A 15,190-nucleotide genomic window follows, 5' to 3' on the forward strand; every position below is an offset into this window, starting at 1 on the left:
AGGGTTTTGTATTTAAAGGCCAGGAGTTTGGACTTTCCCCGGACACACCGCTAGAGTCAGCCCTGTTTGTTAAATCCTTCCTGGATTCACGCGACACACTAAAAACTCAAGATGATGACAATGAGTAAGTATGAAATTAAATTAAATTAAATGAGCTACCATATCTGTGGCTGCAAGTTTTATCCACTACAGTTTTTCTTCTTGTATCTTTGTGTGTGTGTGTGTGTGTGTGTGTGTGTGTGTGTGTGTGTTTGTGTGTGTGCAGATATATATATATACGTATATATGACATATATATATATATATATATATATATCTGCACACACACACACACACACACACACACACACACATATATATATATATAAAATTAATAGTAATTATATAATAAAATAACGCTTTATTAATCCTTCCAAAAAGGGGTACAAGATTATTTAAGAAAACAGCAACAAACAAAGAAACAAATAACAAGAAACAACAAATCCAAATATCACTATTTCTACTTAAAGATAATGTTCTAATAAGAGAAATAACCATCTTTTCAACTAAAAGCTAGACTATTCTGTTCATGTATAATCATATGGGTTCCTGTTCAAGATGTATTTATTTTGCATGCGTGTACGTGCATGTATTTTTGTGTGTGTTGGTAAATGTATTTTCAGTTCAACATGACATATTCACTACATATCTGTTAGGAGGAGAATTGTATGATAGTATAGTATTACAAATCTAATTTGATATTACTAAGTTCATTAGTAATTTAGTCCTGTTGTGAAAAGGTGACTTTCAAAACACTGTTTTTTGGGGGGTTTTTTCGGATAAAAAAAACTGTGCTCTGGTGACTTTTTGTTTTCTCATGTTTAGAAATACAATCGGTCAACTCTTTCTGACTACTACTGTCCGAGATGAAGATCAGTACAATCTGATAAGACAAGCGAGCGCGTCACTGTCACAGAATGGAATACAAAATATTACTTGACTCAGATGAAGTGGTAGACGACAAACAGCCACGGAAAGAAAAAGTCTTGAACTGATGAATGTCATCATCATATTGCATCGCAATAATTAAGGCAAATTCAAGCCTCTTCAATATTTCCCAAGCTATTTCACAAAATTGCCACAACGTTTCTGTATTAAATTGACAAATCAACCTTCAAGCAATATTTTACAGGAGTGATTTTATTTGGTGCTTATTGTGTGTTGATTTGGAAGTTTATTATATATTTTATAGACTGGAACCCAAGAAAAAATCTCAGTATTTCATGTGACTTTGAGCCTCATGGATCGATGTTTAGAAAATAATTGAATGAGTACTAATATGGTTCCGGTTGTTTCTGTGTTTCGTGTCATCACAGGAAGTCTCTTTCAGAACTCTTTCTTCATTAGTAAAAGTGAAGGAACTTAGAAAATACATTTAAAAAATAAAAAAAATCAAATAACATTTGAATTGCGTTTTTTGCCAATTCCCCCTATTTTACACCACAATAAAACACGCATAAAACATTCATAAAACTTGTTTCATGCACTTCCTCTGTGATAGCCATACAGAAGGCGAAGCTGAACTGCCAGATCAACAATGCGGCGCACCGAACCTTGGACATCACGGCTGAGCAGCTGGTGGTCAGGCGGGGCCAGGCCTTCCTCCTCACCCTGGAGATGAGCCAGCCCTTTACGAAGGGGAACCCGCTTTCCATCACTGTGGTAACAGGTAACCACGGATACGCGTGCGTGCGTTTTCCTAGAATATGGAAGTTTATCTCCGTGAACAATGTGTAGTGGAAAGATTCTTAAATTCTTAACATTCTTAAAATTGTTAATTTAGACTCCAGCGTTGTGTATCGTGATATGATCATGTCCAAATCGCATCACAATACAATATCAATAATATCACATATCCCAGACCTACTATTCCCCCCACAAACACACAAATATTAATAGACCCACACACACACACACACACACATTGTGAGGCATATTTGTTAAGGGATTGCACGGCTTTTGCGGCCCCTAGTCCTGTGCAAAGAAGCGGAGAATAAACCGTCTAATTCTCAAAGCACCCACAAACGGTGAAATACACCTCTAACTGCACTGCCACGCAAATAGCGTCTCGGTGCGCAGGTCCAATTTGCGCTTATTTAAATGATGTATTATTCATACATTTGGTGCAGAATTGCCCGCTTTCTATGCAAATGAGCCTTGTTGCAAAAAACGTTCAATTCACAAACAGCTGCACAAAAAGCCTCATGCAGTTAGAGTGAAAATATTACTGTCTGCAGCTGCAGAGACCTGGTGGCAACTGCACAGGGATCAAAAAAAAGAAGGAAAAAGAAAAGCAGTGTTGCGTGTTTGTCCTCAGAGAGCCGGTGCAACTGAAGCACATTTGTAAGTGGTGTCACGCCCAGACATTCCAGTGATCAGTAAATTATATTTTGACATTATTGTTATAATTATTATTACTTTCACGGCATCTGAAGGTAACGGAACAAACAGTCCCTGGTGGTTTTCAAAACACACTCCAAAAGCAACTTTGAATAGTTTGTTGTACAAAAAAACATTGACAAAAAACAGTTTCGCAATTCCTATCAAAAGATATCGAAAAAACAACTAAAAGTTAATGGGAATAGCGATGAAGTGGTCCAAATTGGCATTGACCCAGACAGCATCAAACCTGCAGGACCATGGGCAGCTCAAATATATATATATATATATATATATATATATATATATATATATATATATATATATATATATATATATATATATATATATATTTATTTATTTATTCATATAAGACTGATAAATCATAAAACAGGCAAGTGTAGAGCAGTGACATATGGAGACCAGCCGTCAGTGAAATATCTTTTGTGAATCAGACGCTGAGACAGCGCAGATAGCGGGAGCAATTGATGCACAATTCATGGTGCTATTTGCTGCGCAATCCATTCTTTGTCAAGTTGCCCCTGAATTTGGAATCATGTATGTGAGCATAATGTTTATGTCCGTCTACATTCCTGTCCCTGTCTATATATCTGCTTTTTATCCATCAATTTGTTTTGCCTATCTATCTGTCTATCTGTCTGTCTGTCTGTCACCCCCCCGCCCACCCTTACAGGGTCTCACCCGTCTGAGACCCGCGGGACGCGCTCTGTTTTCGGGAACCCGTGCCCCATGTGGAGCAGCGATGTGCGGGCGGTGTGGACGTACGAGATCCACAGCAGCTCGGTTCTGCAGAGGGGCAGCGTCACGCTGGCGGTGACCCCCGCTGCCGACGCCCCCGTGGGGAAGTACTTCATGTCCGGCAACACGGGGGGAGGAAAGGATGTCAGCCTGGGAAGCCTGGTGGTGCTGTTCAACCCCTGGTGCTCAGGTAGAGAGAGGGAGAGAGGGAGAGGGGTGGGAGGGGTAGACAAGATTGGGAAGGAGGGAGGGAAGGAGGGGAAGTGGGGAGACAGGAGGAGGGGGGGAGGGAGAGTGGGGAACAAGGGAGGGAGAGAAAGGGAGGGGGGGGCTGGAGGGAGGATGTGAGAGCGAGATGGAGGGAGGGAGGGAAGAGAGAAGCAAACTGAAGAGAAGAGCATCCTTTGGGTTGATAGAAGGGGATATATATAGATAGATAGATATTTATGTATTAACCTATTGTCTGTGTGTGTGTGTGTGTGTGTGTGTGTGTGTGTGTGTGTGTGTGTGTGTGTGTGTGTGTGTGTGTGTGTGTGTGTGTGTGTGTGTGTGTGTGTGTGTGTGTGTGTGTGTGTGTGTGTGTGTGTGTGTGTGTGTGCGTGTGTGTGTGTTCAGAGGACTGGATCTATCTGGCCGACGAGCAGGAGCGACAGGAGTACGTGATGAATGAACACGGAGTGATCTATACTGGAGCAAGTCACTACATACAGTCTATGAACTGGGACTACGGACAGGTACAGACAGACAGGCAGACAGAGGGACAGACAGACAGACAAACACAGAGACAGACAGACATGTAGACAGAGAGAGAGAGAGAGAGGCAGGCAAATAGCTCTAACTGTGTCTTCCCGTCCAGTTTGAGGAGAACATGGTGGACATCTGTCTCAAGCTGTTGGACATCAACCCCAAACACAAGAGAGATGCGGCGGACGACGTCTCCGCCCGCTGTAACCCCATCTACGTCAGCCGTGTGGTCAGCGCCATGGTAGGAGGCCACGGCTCGCTAGCGGGTCCACAGTGTCACCACGGGTCCAATAGGGCTCATGTCCAAAACTTGGGACCCGTGAAGACCTCATGTTTAGCGGCATCCTCCACTGCCCTTTTCCCAGATTAACTGTAACGGCGACAGAGGGGTGCTGCTGGGTCGCTGGGATGGTGACTACAGCGATGGATTCCGGCCCAGCCACTGGACCGGCAGCGCCGACATCCTCTCCCGCTGGTACCAAAGTGACTGCCACCCTGTCATTTATGGCCAGTGCTGGGTGTTTGCTGCAGTGATGTGCACAGGTAGGTGAAGCCGTTGTAGGCGTGAGCATGTCTGTCTGATGTGCTGATTCCTAGTTTGTGGTTTAAATGTGAATAATAGGAACATTGACCCATTTTATGATTTGAAGCCAAAGGTTCAAACTGTAACCACCTGGTACACACCTTATGATTGAACATGGTATTGTTGTACTACCACTTGTGTGTACTTCCAGTGTTGAGGTTTTTTGGCATACCGTGTCGCGTGGTCACAAACTTCGACTCAGCCCACGACACGGACAAGAGCCTGACCATCGACACCTTCTACGGAGATGACGGAGTCCTACCTAAGGGCGCAAAAGACAGCATTTGGTGAGTGTGAGAGAGAGAGAGAAAGAGAGAAAAAGAGAGAATGAAGATGATAATAAGAGATCTTTCGTACATTACGACACATTATATCAATATTATGTAAAACGTAGTACAAGTTTCGACAGGAGAAAATATCAAATGATATATTATATCAATCCGCACTGGCCCCATGATATCTGTCCCCTCTGGTCAAGAAACAATGAACTTTCCTTGGAGTGTGGACCTCTTGTGGGCAGCTCATTTTTTTATATATATACTGTATATATATACATTTAGTATTATACATTTTGTGTTTAGCCTTTCCTCCATTTGTGCTGTTTTCACTCTTTCAGGAATTTCCACGTGTGGGTAGAGGCCTGGATGAAGCGTCCAGACCTGAAGAAAGATGGAAGCTACGATGGCTGGCAGGTTCTGGACCCTACGCCACAAGAGATAAGCCACCATGAATCCGGAGGTTAATTGTTCACTTCTTTGCTTAAATTGAAACAAAAGTATACAACACGGTGTCTCGCATCCAGTCTAAAGCTCTAAAGCTTTTCTAAAGACCCTCAATTTTATTTCAAGACCCTTTGTGTCCAAAACTGCTACTGCTTATTTCGTTATATTTTTGGAATGAATATTGAACATAGACTAGAAGAGACTAGAAGAACAAAAATGGACAAAAACGTTGACTTTCACTCTTCTGGTGTCGCCTTTAAGTTTCAAACCCATTGGTCTTGAGGTAAAAGCTTCTGTCTCAGTCTTGACTCGGTCTGGTCTTGATTACAACACTGTAGGACAAACACGCCACAGATCCACCAACGTTGAGCAAACAGATTGGTGGATATCTGTATAGGGTCAGTAATAGTAATAGAAAAGGATGGATTTAAATTATTTTCCTGCCGGTCTTGACAACATGGTCATGGTCATAATAATAATAATAATAATAACTTTATATTTATTTATATATATATATATATTTATATATATATAAATAAATATAAAGTTATATATATAGTATATATACTATATATAGTTATAGTTATATATATATATATATATATATATATATATATAAATAAATATAAAGTTATTATTATTATTATTATTATGACCATGACCATGTTGTCAAGACCGGCAGGAAAATCATTTTTATATATATATTTATATATATTTATATTTATATATATATATTCTATATATATTTATAGCGCCTTTCACAAACCCAAGGACACCTTAAAATGGAAAAGATGGAGACTTAATTTTTGCTGCTCCTCCGTGGCTGCAGATGTGTTCTGCTGTGGTCCCGCCCCTGTCGCAGCCATCCTCCAAGGCCACGTCAACATGAAATATGACATCCCATTCGTCTTCTCTGAGGTCAACGCCGACTGTGTCACCTGGCTGGTCAGTACGCGGGCTTCATATTGAAAATGAAGTCTTCACCTCTATTTTTGACTCATTCGCACTAAAGCCCCTTTCCCACATGGAATCCAGAACATTGCTGGATAAAAAATACCCAGAAAAGGCAGTAGGTAGCCATTCCCACTTTGGCCTCATTTACGGAAAAGTTCTGTATGGAGTCTGTTCCGACGTCGATGCCCGTCTCCCTGCCCCTCCCGTTCAGCAGTTCCATCCGCTGACAGAGCCGGGCGCAATAACCCTAGCCTGATGTTTTTTTTTTCTTCCCCAAAACAAATAATTTTAAATATTTGTACAAAATAAATATTCATAAAACACACACTATTTGCGCTTTATTTAGATCCAGCTCCACCCCTACTTTATGGCAATGTTACTGCTTCCATTGCCACACACTTTCATTCAGAACCATACCGGCATTTTCCCGGAAATGATACTACGTAGAGAGTGGGGAAAACAAGACCAGAACTGGAACATCGAGACCATACTGTTCACACATTACGTCAATACGGGACATTGACTGTAGATTTACGGCTTTCAGTACAAGTGAGAAAGGGGCTTTAGACTCTAAGAACAACGGGGAAAAAAAGGCTCCTGAAGGATCTGATCTAGGTTCAGTTGGGGAACCCAGGTCTCTTCCAGGCCTCCTTCATGCTCCCTTCAGCCTAGGGTTGGGCGATCTAGATAATTTTCACAATCAGGATGATATGTTTATGAGATTTATTTTCAATACAGTTCGATACAGTCAGTTTTCCTCTACCTACAATGACAACACAAACAGTCAATCGTACAGCAGGAGCGCCATTGCTTCCTCCAATCTCTCCCCGGCCCGCAGTGCTCTCCAGTGGACAGCACGCAGCGGTGATGAGACCCTGGTGATGCGGCTGGTGTTTCCCTAACGACAACTCGAACTTGAACTCGCCCTCCTCCCAACCCGAGCCCGGCACAGCTCCCACAATAGAAGAGTGATTAAAGAAAGAATCAGCGATTGTTAGTGACGTCTAGTCTGACACGGTCGGAGGCAGTCCCTCGGTCCGCACCAAAACTCTGCGCGTATAATCACAGAGCGCAGATTCCATAACTTTTCGGACTGTTCACAGACGACAATGATAATATATATTGTAGGGGTGAAGTAACAAAATTTGAATATTTCAAAAATCAACTATTCGAATGCTGAATATGCCATTTAATAGTGTATTTAAAAAAAATAATAATAATAATTACACTGCGTTCCAAATTATTATGCAAATGATACTTTTCCCTGATTTTCCTAAATAGTCGATGCAAATGACAGTCAGTTTATTTCACAAGTCATCAACCTTTAGGGTGTAATTCGAATGTTATTTAACAAACCTCCCAGTGATAAGTTACATGTTAACATAGGACCCCATCTTTGATATCACCTTCACAATTCTTGCATCCATTGAACTTGTGAGTCTTTGGAGAGTTTCTGCTTGAATTTCTTTGCAGGATGTCAGAATAGCCTCCCAGAGCTGCTGTTTTGATGCAAACTGCCTCCCACCCTCATAGACCTAGCCTTGGTCGTAACAGTACGATCTGGCCAAAAAATATGGACGCAGCCGACACAGAGTTGCTCTGTCGTACGCTCCTGGACCAGGGCGTTCTCCTAGGGCAGCACGACTAAGCCCTCTGGGACATCGCAGACTACCTTATACCATCTCGGAGTCTGTGAGGAGTCTCCAGGTCCCAGTGCCCCTCTCTCCTCTGTGGGCCCCACGTCCCGGCCACGGCGCCATACGACGGCGATTTCGGGGCCTGCCAGGCGTCCTTGGTCCAGTGCGTGGTGGTTTTCGAACAGGTCCCGAGAGTCGTTCCTAGGAGATGTTCACACAGGAGATGAGGAGGATCTTCGATCACCCGGTTCGCAGAAAAGAAGCAGCAAAGAGGCTTCTCTCTCTCCACTAGGGTCCCCGCAGCAACTCCACACTCATCGGCGAGTTCCGGACTCTGGCCACGGAGAGGGGCTGGAATGTCGGAGCGCTTCAGGACATTTTCCAGCACGCCCTGAACGACGACCTGCGGGACGAGTTAGCGCTGGACTAGCTGGTAGACCTGGGGACCAGGCTGGACAACCGCCTTCAGGAGCGCCGGGTGCGAGAGGGGGGCGGGGTTCCAGCCTGCGCCTCCCGCCTCGGGCCATATGCCCAATCCTGCAGGAGGGTCCAACAACTAGTCGGAGGTACGTACCAGCCGGACCATTTCCAACCCTCCCTCCCATCCTTTGCTATATGCCACCCTCTCCTGAGATGGATGAGAGCTTTTTAGATTGGGGAGTGGTGCGCCAGCTCGGCCTGACGCCCGTTCCTCTCCCCGTACCGTTAGAGGGCAAAGGACTGACTGGGTTACACCTGACCCGGATAGAGCACCAGAGAGTCGCCCTCAAGTTGCTGCTATCCGGGAACCACCGGGAATCCATGGTTTTTCACCTCATCAACTCTCCCCAAAACCCCCTGGTTCTATGTTAACCCTGGCTCTGGGTTCACAACCCCCAGATAGACTGGACCACCGGAAGTATTACCACGTGGAGCACCCACTGCCACAGCCATTGTTTCCGGTCCGCCTCGGCTCCCTCGTCTGACATTCCTCCAGTTTCCCCTGAAAACCCAGATCTGTCCTCCGTCCTGAAGCAATATCGAAACCTGGGTCAGGTTTTAAGTCAACAGGGTGCACTCCCTACCACGCACTGCCCCTATGACTGCAATCGATCTACTGCCAGGCGCCCCTCTCTCCTGCAGTCATACAACCTCTCCTGGCCTGAGCGGGAAGCCATGGAGAACTACATTTGGGACACCCGCGCCGCCGGGATCATCCGCCCCTCGTCGTCACCACTGGGTGTGGGTTTTTTCTTGGTGACCAAGAAGACAAAACCCTCCGCTCCTACATAGACTTCAGGGGCCTTAACGACAGCACAGTAAAAAATAAGTATCCCTCGACCCTGATTGACTCTGTCTTGGTCCCCCTCCGGGGAGCCACCCATTTCTCTAAGCTCAACCTCCGCAATGCCTACCACCTTATCCGCATTCGCAACGGAGACGAGTGGAAGACCGCCTTCAACACCCCGCTCGGACACTTCGAGTACCTGGTCACTCCCTTTGGCCTGTCCAAAGGGAGTGACCCCTGCAGTTTTCCAGGCTTTAATCAATGATATTATGCTTGTAGTGGCCAACCCCCAACAGCAGGAAACAATTTCAACGCATCCTTGGCTTCATCAATTTCTACGGGAATTTTAGCTGCATCGCCGCCCCTCTCTCAGCCTCACTTCTACCGCTTCACCATTCAAATGGACTCCCGCAGCCGAGACCACACTGAACGAACTTAAGAGCCGCTTCACGTCGGCCCCCATTCTAGCTCAGCCCGACGCCAACCTCCAATTTGTGGTGGAGGTGGACGCCTCAGACACAGGGGTAGGAGCTGTGCTGTCCCAGCACTCCCCAGCAGACGGTAAGCTCCACCCCTGGGCTTTTGAAAGCTCACTGCACCAGAAAGGAACTACGACGTGAGCAACTGGGAACTCCTGGCTGTGAAATTGGCGCTGGAAGAGTGGTGCCATTGGCTCGCGCGAACCAGCCCTTCGTTCTCTGGACCGACCACAAAAACCTGGACTACATCTGGTCGGCGAAGGGGCTCAACTCTCGTCAGGCCAGGTGGGCTCTATTCTTCCTGGAGCAACCAGCTCCCGTGAGCCGAATACGCTCACAACACCCTGGTCAACGCGTCCACCGGCCTATCCTCGTTCCTCTGCTCCCTGGTCTACCGGTGCTGGTAGCCCGGGTTCCCTTCCCAGTTGGCAGAGATCGCAGTGCCCTCTGTCCAGGCCTACATCCGCCGCTGTCAGAGAACATGGAACAAGATTCATTCTGCCCTGCTCCAGGCATCCACCCGGTCCCAGCAGCAAGCGAATCCGCGACGGATCCCAGCACATGCGTATGCCCCCGACCAAAAAGTGTGGCTTTCCATGAAGGACTTGACCCTCAGGGTGGACCCCTGCAAACTCGCCCCCCCGGTATGTTGGTCCCTTTGTCATAGAGTCCATCATCAACCCTTGCGCTGTATGCCTTCGTCATCCTTCCCCCCTTCGTGTCCACCCTACCTTTCATGTGTCCCATCCAGTGGCCTCCAGTCCACTTCCCCCCGCACCATCGATGACTACACGGTCCGGCACCTGCTTGATGTGCGTCATCAGGGGAGGGGTCTGCAGTACCTCGTGGATTGGGAAGGGAACAGCCAAGAGGAGCACTCCTGGGTTCCCTGAAGGCACATCCTGGACGCTTCCCTCATCCAGGACTTTAACAAGACTCATCCCCCTGGCTCCAGGTGTCCGCCAGGTGTTCTGTAGAGGGGGGGGGGGTACCGTCAAGGCCACGGCCGCTCTTCCCTCATCTGCTGCTCCTTCCTCCGGCAAACTCCACACACCTGAGATCCATCATCATCAACTGCCGTATTTATTCCCCAGCTCCCCAGTCACTCAACGCCAGATCGTCAGCTAACTTACCTGATCGTTCCCGTCCTGTTTCGTTCAGCCTGGTTCCCCGTTCATCTACCCTGAACTTGGACCCCTCCTTCCCAGTCCACACCGGTCCTGTCCTGTCTGGCTCCACTTGGTCCAATTGTGTCGCTAGCCCAGACCCACTCCAACCTGACTGGACCTCTCCCGTCATCACCACTGTGACAGAATAAAACCTCCTTGGTTTACCCCTGTCCGCCTACCGTTTGTGTCTGTGTCGTGCATTTGAGTCCCTCCTAGCCTTGGTCATAACAGCGTTGGTGGAGACAGGCGAGCGCAGTAGTGCGCAAATTACTGTGTCATGCATTTGAGTCCCTCCTAGCCTTGGTCGAAACAGCGTCGGCAGAGACTTACGAGAGCACTAGCGTGCAAATTGGAATACATTTGAATAACTTTGAATATTAAAAATGAAAAGCATAAAATTTCCAATGGGATAATAGAGGAATATCTGCAGCCCTGATATATTTATATATCAGGGCTATATCATATATTTCTCTTTTTAGTTTACATAATTTTTTATTTTATTTTATTAATTCAGTGTTTAAGGTAAAGCCAAGAGAATACACTTAAAACTGTAAATTGAGCATTATTATTATTGTTATTATTCAATATATATTGTGATAATTATCGACATCAATCAATATAAAAAAACATATCTTAATAACATTTTTGGCCATATCGTCCAGCCCTACTCCAGCTCCCCTCCTAGACTCCTTCAGGCCTTCTCCAGGCCTCATTCCTCATTCTGTAGTTTGTGCTGATTCGTCCATTTTCCATGGCCAGGTCAGTGCTGATGGCTCTAAGAAAAAAATCCAGTGTGACACAAGGAGAGTTGGAGAACAGATCTCCACCAAGTCTGTCGGCTCCAATGCGAGAAACAACATTACCCACCTCTACAAAAACAGCGAAGGTAATGGCTGGTTCTTTAGTCTGTGCGACACACTAACCCAGAGCAAGCAATTGGGTTTGGGTTTAGCTCAAGGACATTTCAATAGATATGCTCATCATTTGGCTGCTGATGAAGGATTTCAACCAGTGATATTGCCACTTCACACAGGTTCAAGTTATTAGATTCTTTTGCACATTAAATGTTGTGGGTTTTATTCCTTGAACTTGTGTAATTGCTCTTTTTTGGATTGACGTGTGTCCTTAAATTGCTCCAGAGTAGCTATTGCCATTGACTATAGTGGTGTAAGCCAATGTTTGTATATTGTACATTGTGTATGTTGCAGTTATTCTGAATACATCATATCATCATTAGTTCCTAATTTTCTTACTATATCTTGTTTTTACCATGAACCCCTGCATGCCAAAGCAACTTCCTCTTGCAGGACAATGAGTTTTTACGTGGCTATACAGCTTGAATGGTAATTTCTCTGCAGGCAGTTTTAAAGAGAGAGCTGCCTACAAGCAGGCTGTCAACAGGATGAACAGTGAGGAAGAAGTATGTGAACCAGATATGGGGAAAGGAGGACAGCCTGAGGTGAAGATGATGTTCCAAGAGGTAAATAATGAGGCGGCGAAAGACGAGAAGGCATGTGGTATGCCTTGTCTGTTGACTCTTACCATCAGTCAAATGTGGCATCAATAACTGCCCGTTTCTTTCTTAAGCCACTTGCTTTTTTCACTTTTACCTTTCAGGTTTTAATCAGATTTTTTAATTTTTGGTGTCTGTTCTTGTTTACTATATTCACGAACCTCATCACTTCCTAACAGTAATATATCCAGCCTTTATACACCACTCATAATCAGTCCAAATAAATGTGAATATTTTACCAAAATAAAGTCATGATATGTAATTTTTGTTTGTCACAGAAGTTTTATTTGGTTTTGGTGAGTTATACTATTGTTCACAAAATTGCTGTCGTTTAAAACGCATCTGCAATAATATTTTGAATAAATAAATATATATATTAAAAAAAGCCTTTGTTATTTGATGGCAGGAGAGAAAGCCACAGAGCGGCCAGGACATCCTGCTGGCTCTGAATCTACATAGTGAAGACTGTGTGGATCGCACACTGTCCATCCATGTCAACATCCAGGCCATGCGGTACACTGGCATCCCAGCCAAAACCATACAGACATACCCACAAGATAAGAAGCTGCAACGTGGAAAGGGTACGCAGCCGTTCTCTTGAGTGCATTTGTGCTTCCTCTTTCTCTGAAATGTGAAGGAAAAAGCTTAACAAAGGAGCCAAATACCAGAAGAATAAATTCCGTCATTCTTGTTAAGCCCGTTAAGACTATAATGTGACCAAGAGTTTGATGAAGAAACTTCACTTGACTCTTCCAGATCTGTCCATCCCTGTGGTGATTCCATTCTCAGTGTACGGTAAATACATGTTGGACTGTGACAGCCTGAAGGTGTCAGCTGTGGCCAAAGACAAACAGAGCCCAGAGCACATCTACATGGCTGAGATGGACATAGTCCTCCAGGATCCGCCCATCTCCATCAGTGTGAGTCCGTCACATTCAAACACTGTCCCTTCATGGCAGTAGCATGTTATTCTACATACAACCACACTAAGAAAAATATTGTTTATTAACTGTATTTTAAGAGGCTGTGTAGTTGAAAGAACAATCACAGATAGAAGAACCCCTTTACCGCATATATACCCTCAGGATTTGTTGGTGATACATATTGTGCAATAGTGTAAATTACACAATACAATGCCAATTAAACAAGAACACAAAGCAGATGCTACGCAACGGAAGTCTCTTTGATTCGGCAGAGAAAGACCAAAGAAATGGTTCTTTAACAATGCTTGGTTTGAAAAGGTTCTTTGTGGAACCAAAGGTAGTTCGTATATGGCCTCACTTCTGGTCCAGTTTTGGTTCAGGTCACACCTTTATCTGTCAGTTTTAGAGAGTTAACCGTACAGCGACCACTCTGCTGACACTATCTGGGTGGAACATCGTGCATAATGCATTTGCACATTCCCAATTCTGGGCTGGACAATTTCACAGTAACATGGGATGAAAGTGGTCACAGTGGAATTTGAGAACCAGGTCTGTTCTGCTTGACCCTACACAACCCAAATGAGTAAATCCAAAACAAAGAAATAAATTGTGGCTGTGTTCCAGGTTTTGGGCCAAGCTCGACAGTACCGTGAGATGACAGTGGAGGTGGTGTTTGAGAACCCAGTCAACGAGACGCTGAGGAACTGTTACTTGACTATTAGTGGCAGCGGTCTGCTCCGCAATAGTATTGAACAGAGGTACGTACCAGAACACCAGGTTGGAGTCAAGTTTTCTCTTTACCTCAACAACCCTACAAGAGTGAAAGCCTCTCTTCTCATTCGCGTTTAGGGGTATCCTGGGGATTTTATAAGAAAGCGCTGACCTAGACAAATACAAAGTCTCATTCAGGGCATAACAAGCAAATTGCAAGGGTTTAAGCCAGTTATTTGCTACCCGGTTGGTGTCATCTTAATGTTTTACTGCCACATAGTTGCATGCTTGGAGATTATCTCAGACAATTTGATTTCCAGGTGATTTGAGCCTTTTATGTTTTAAAGTAGCCATCTTGTGAGCAGATCCTGTACAAAATGGGTTTGGAGGAGGTAGAGGAGGAGGAGAAAAATCTAGGAGTTGTCGGGGAAGGAGGCCAGGAATCGCGGGAGGAGCTGATTTACGGGTCGGCTTTCATCAACAGGATTTAGGAGGGAATATCAATAAAGGGCCTTTGCATAGAACAGTAGGCCTCTATTTAGCCCAGTGTCACTTATCTAAACTTACCAGGCAAACTTAATCCCCATTAATCACCAGCTACTCTGGTTGGTGGCTGCAAAGCACACAATAATATCAGTGCCAATTGTCCAATGAGTTCAAATGAATGACGTTGTACTCGTCAGTCTCCATGCTAGTTTACGATCTGAACTCAAGTTTCATTGCTGTGCACCTCACCAGGTTTCAGGAGGTGTTGCCAGGATCGAGGGTGCAAACGCGCATCACCCTGACCCCCTACAAGTCCGGCTTGAGGACCCTGTTGGCCGACTTCGACTGCTCCGCTTTTAAGGACATCAAGGGCAGCTGCACCATTGATGTCAAACCATACACTGGTTACTTTTTCTGAGACACCGGTGGCTCTGTGGTTCTCCTTTACACTGCATCTGATCACAGTTTAACATTATTGCATACTGTATGAGCTCTTTTGTGTGATTGGCTTTTTCTATAGGGCTGCTATAAACTGTGTAACCTCATCACTTTATTAGTTACACCTGCACATTACCACAAAATTAACCTCCTTCCTGCAATTACATTTATGAAACTATAAATCATGCAGACAAGCTCACTTAATTCACACAGAGACAAATTAACAGTGATTGCATGGCTTTTGCAGCTGCTAAACCCGGTCAAATAACAGAAAAAGCGAGCGTCTAATTCACAAAGCAACCGCTGAAATGCACAAAGCAAGGCTAAAATGCACCCCTAACTGCGCTGACATGCACATAGCGTCTCGGTGCGCTGGTTCTATTTGCA

General features: G+C 45.0%; 1 protein-coding gene across 1 annotated transcript; it reads left to right on the plus strand.

Moving 5' to 3' along the window:
- Positions 1–905: 905 nt before the first annotated feature.
- LOC307230536 (protein-glutamine gamma-glutamyltransferase 2-like) lies at positions 906–14,783 on the plus strand (the record flags this gene model as incomplete). Its single annotated transcript, XM_080000972.1, has 15 exons — positions 906–915; positions 1,541–1,708; positions 3,113–3,367; positions 3,793–3,911; positions 4,034–4,162; positions 4,287–4,464; positions 4,656–4,791; positions 5,121–5,242; positions 6,056–6,171; positions 11,492–11,618; positions 12,091–12,212; positions 12,652–12,826; positions 13,035–13,165; positions 13,793–13,926; positions 14,618–14,783. The coding sequence occupies 15 exons, from the start codon at positions 906–908 to the stop codon at positions 14,781–14,783; spliced, it is 2,088 nt and encodes a 695-aa protein (XP_079857098.1).
- Positions 14,784–15,190: the final 407 nt, after the last annotated feature.

This window comes from Zeus faber (genome assembly GCF_960531495.2).
Source record: "Zeus faber genome assembly, chromosome: 5".
NCBI classification, from domain to species: domain Eukaryota; kingdom Metazoa; phylum Chordata; class Actinopteri; order Zeiformes; family Zeidae; genus Zeus; species Zeus faber.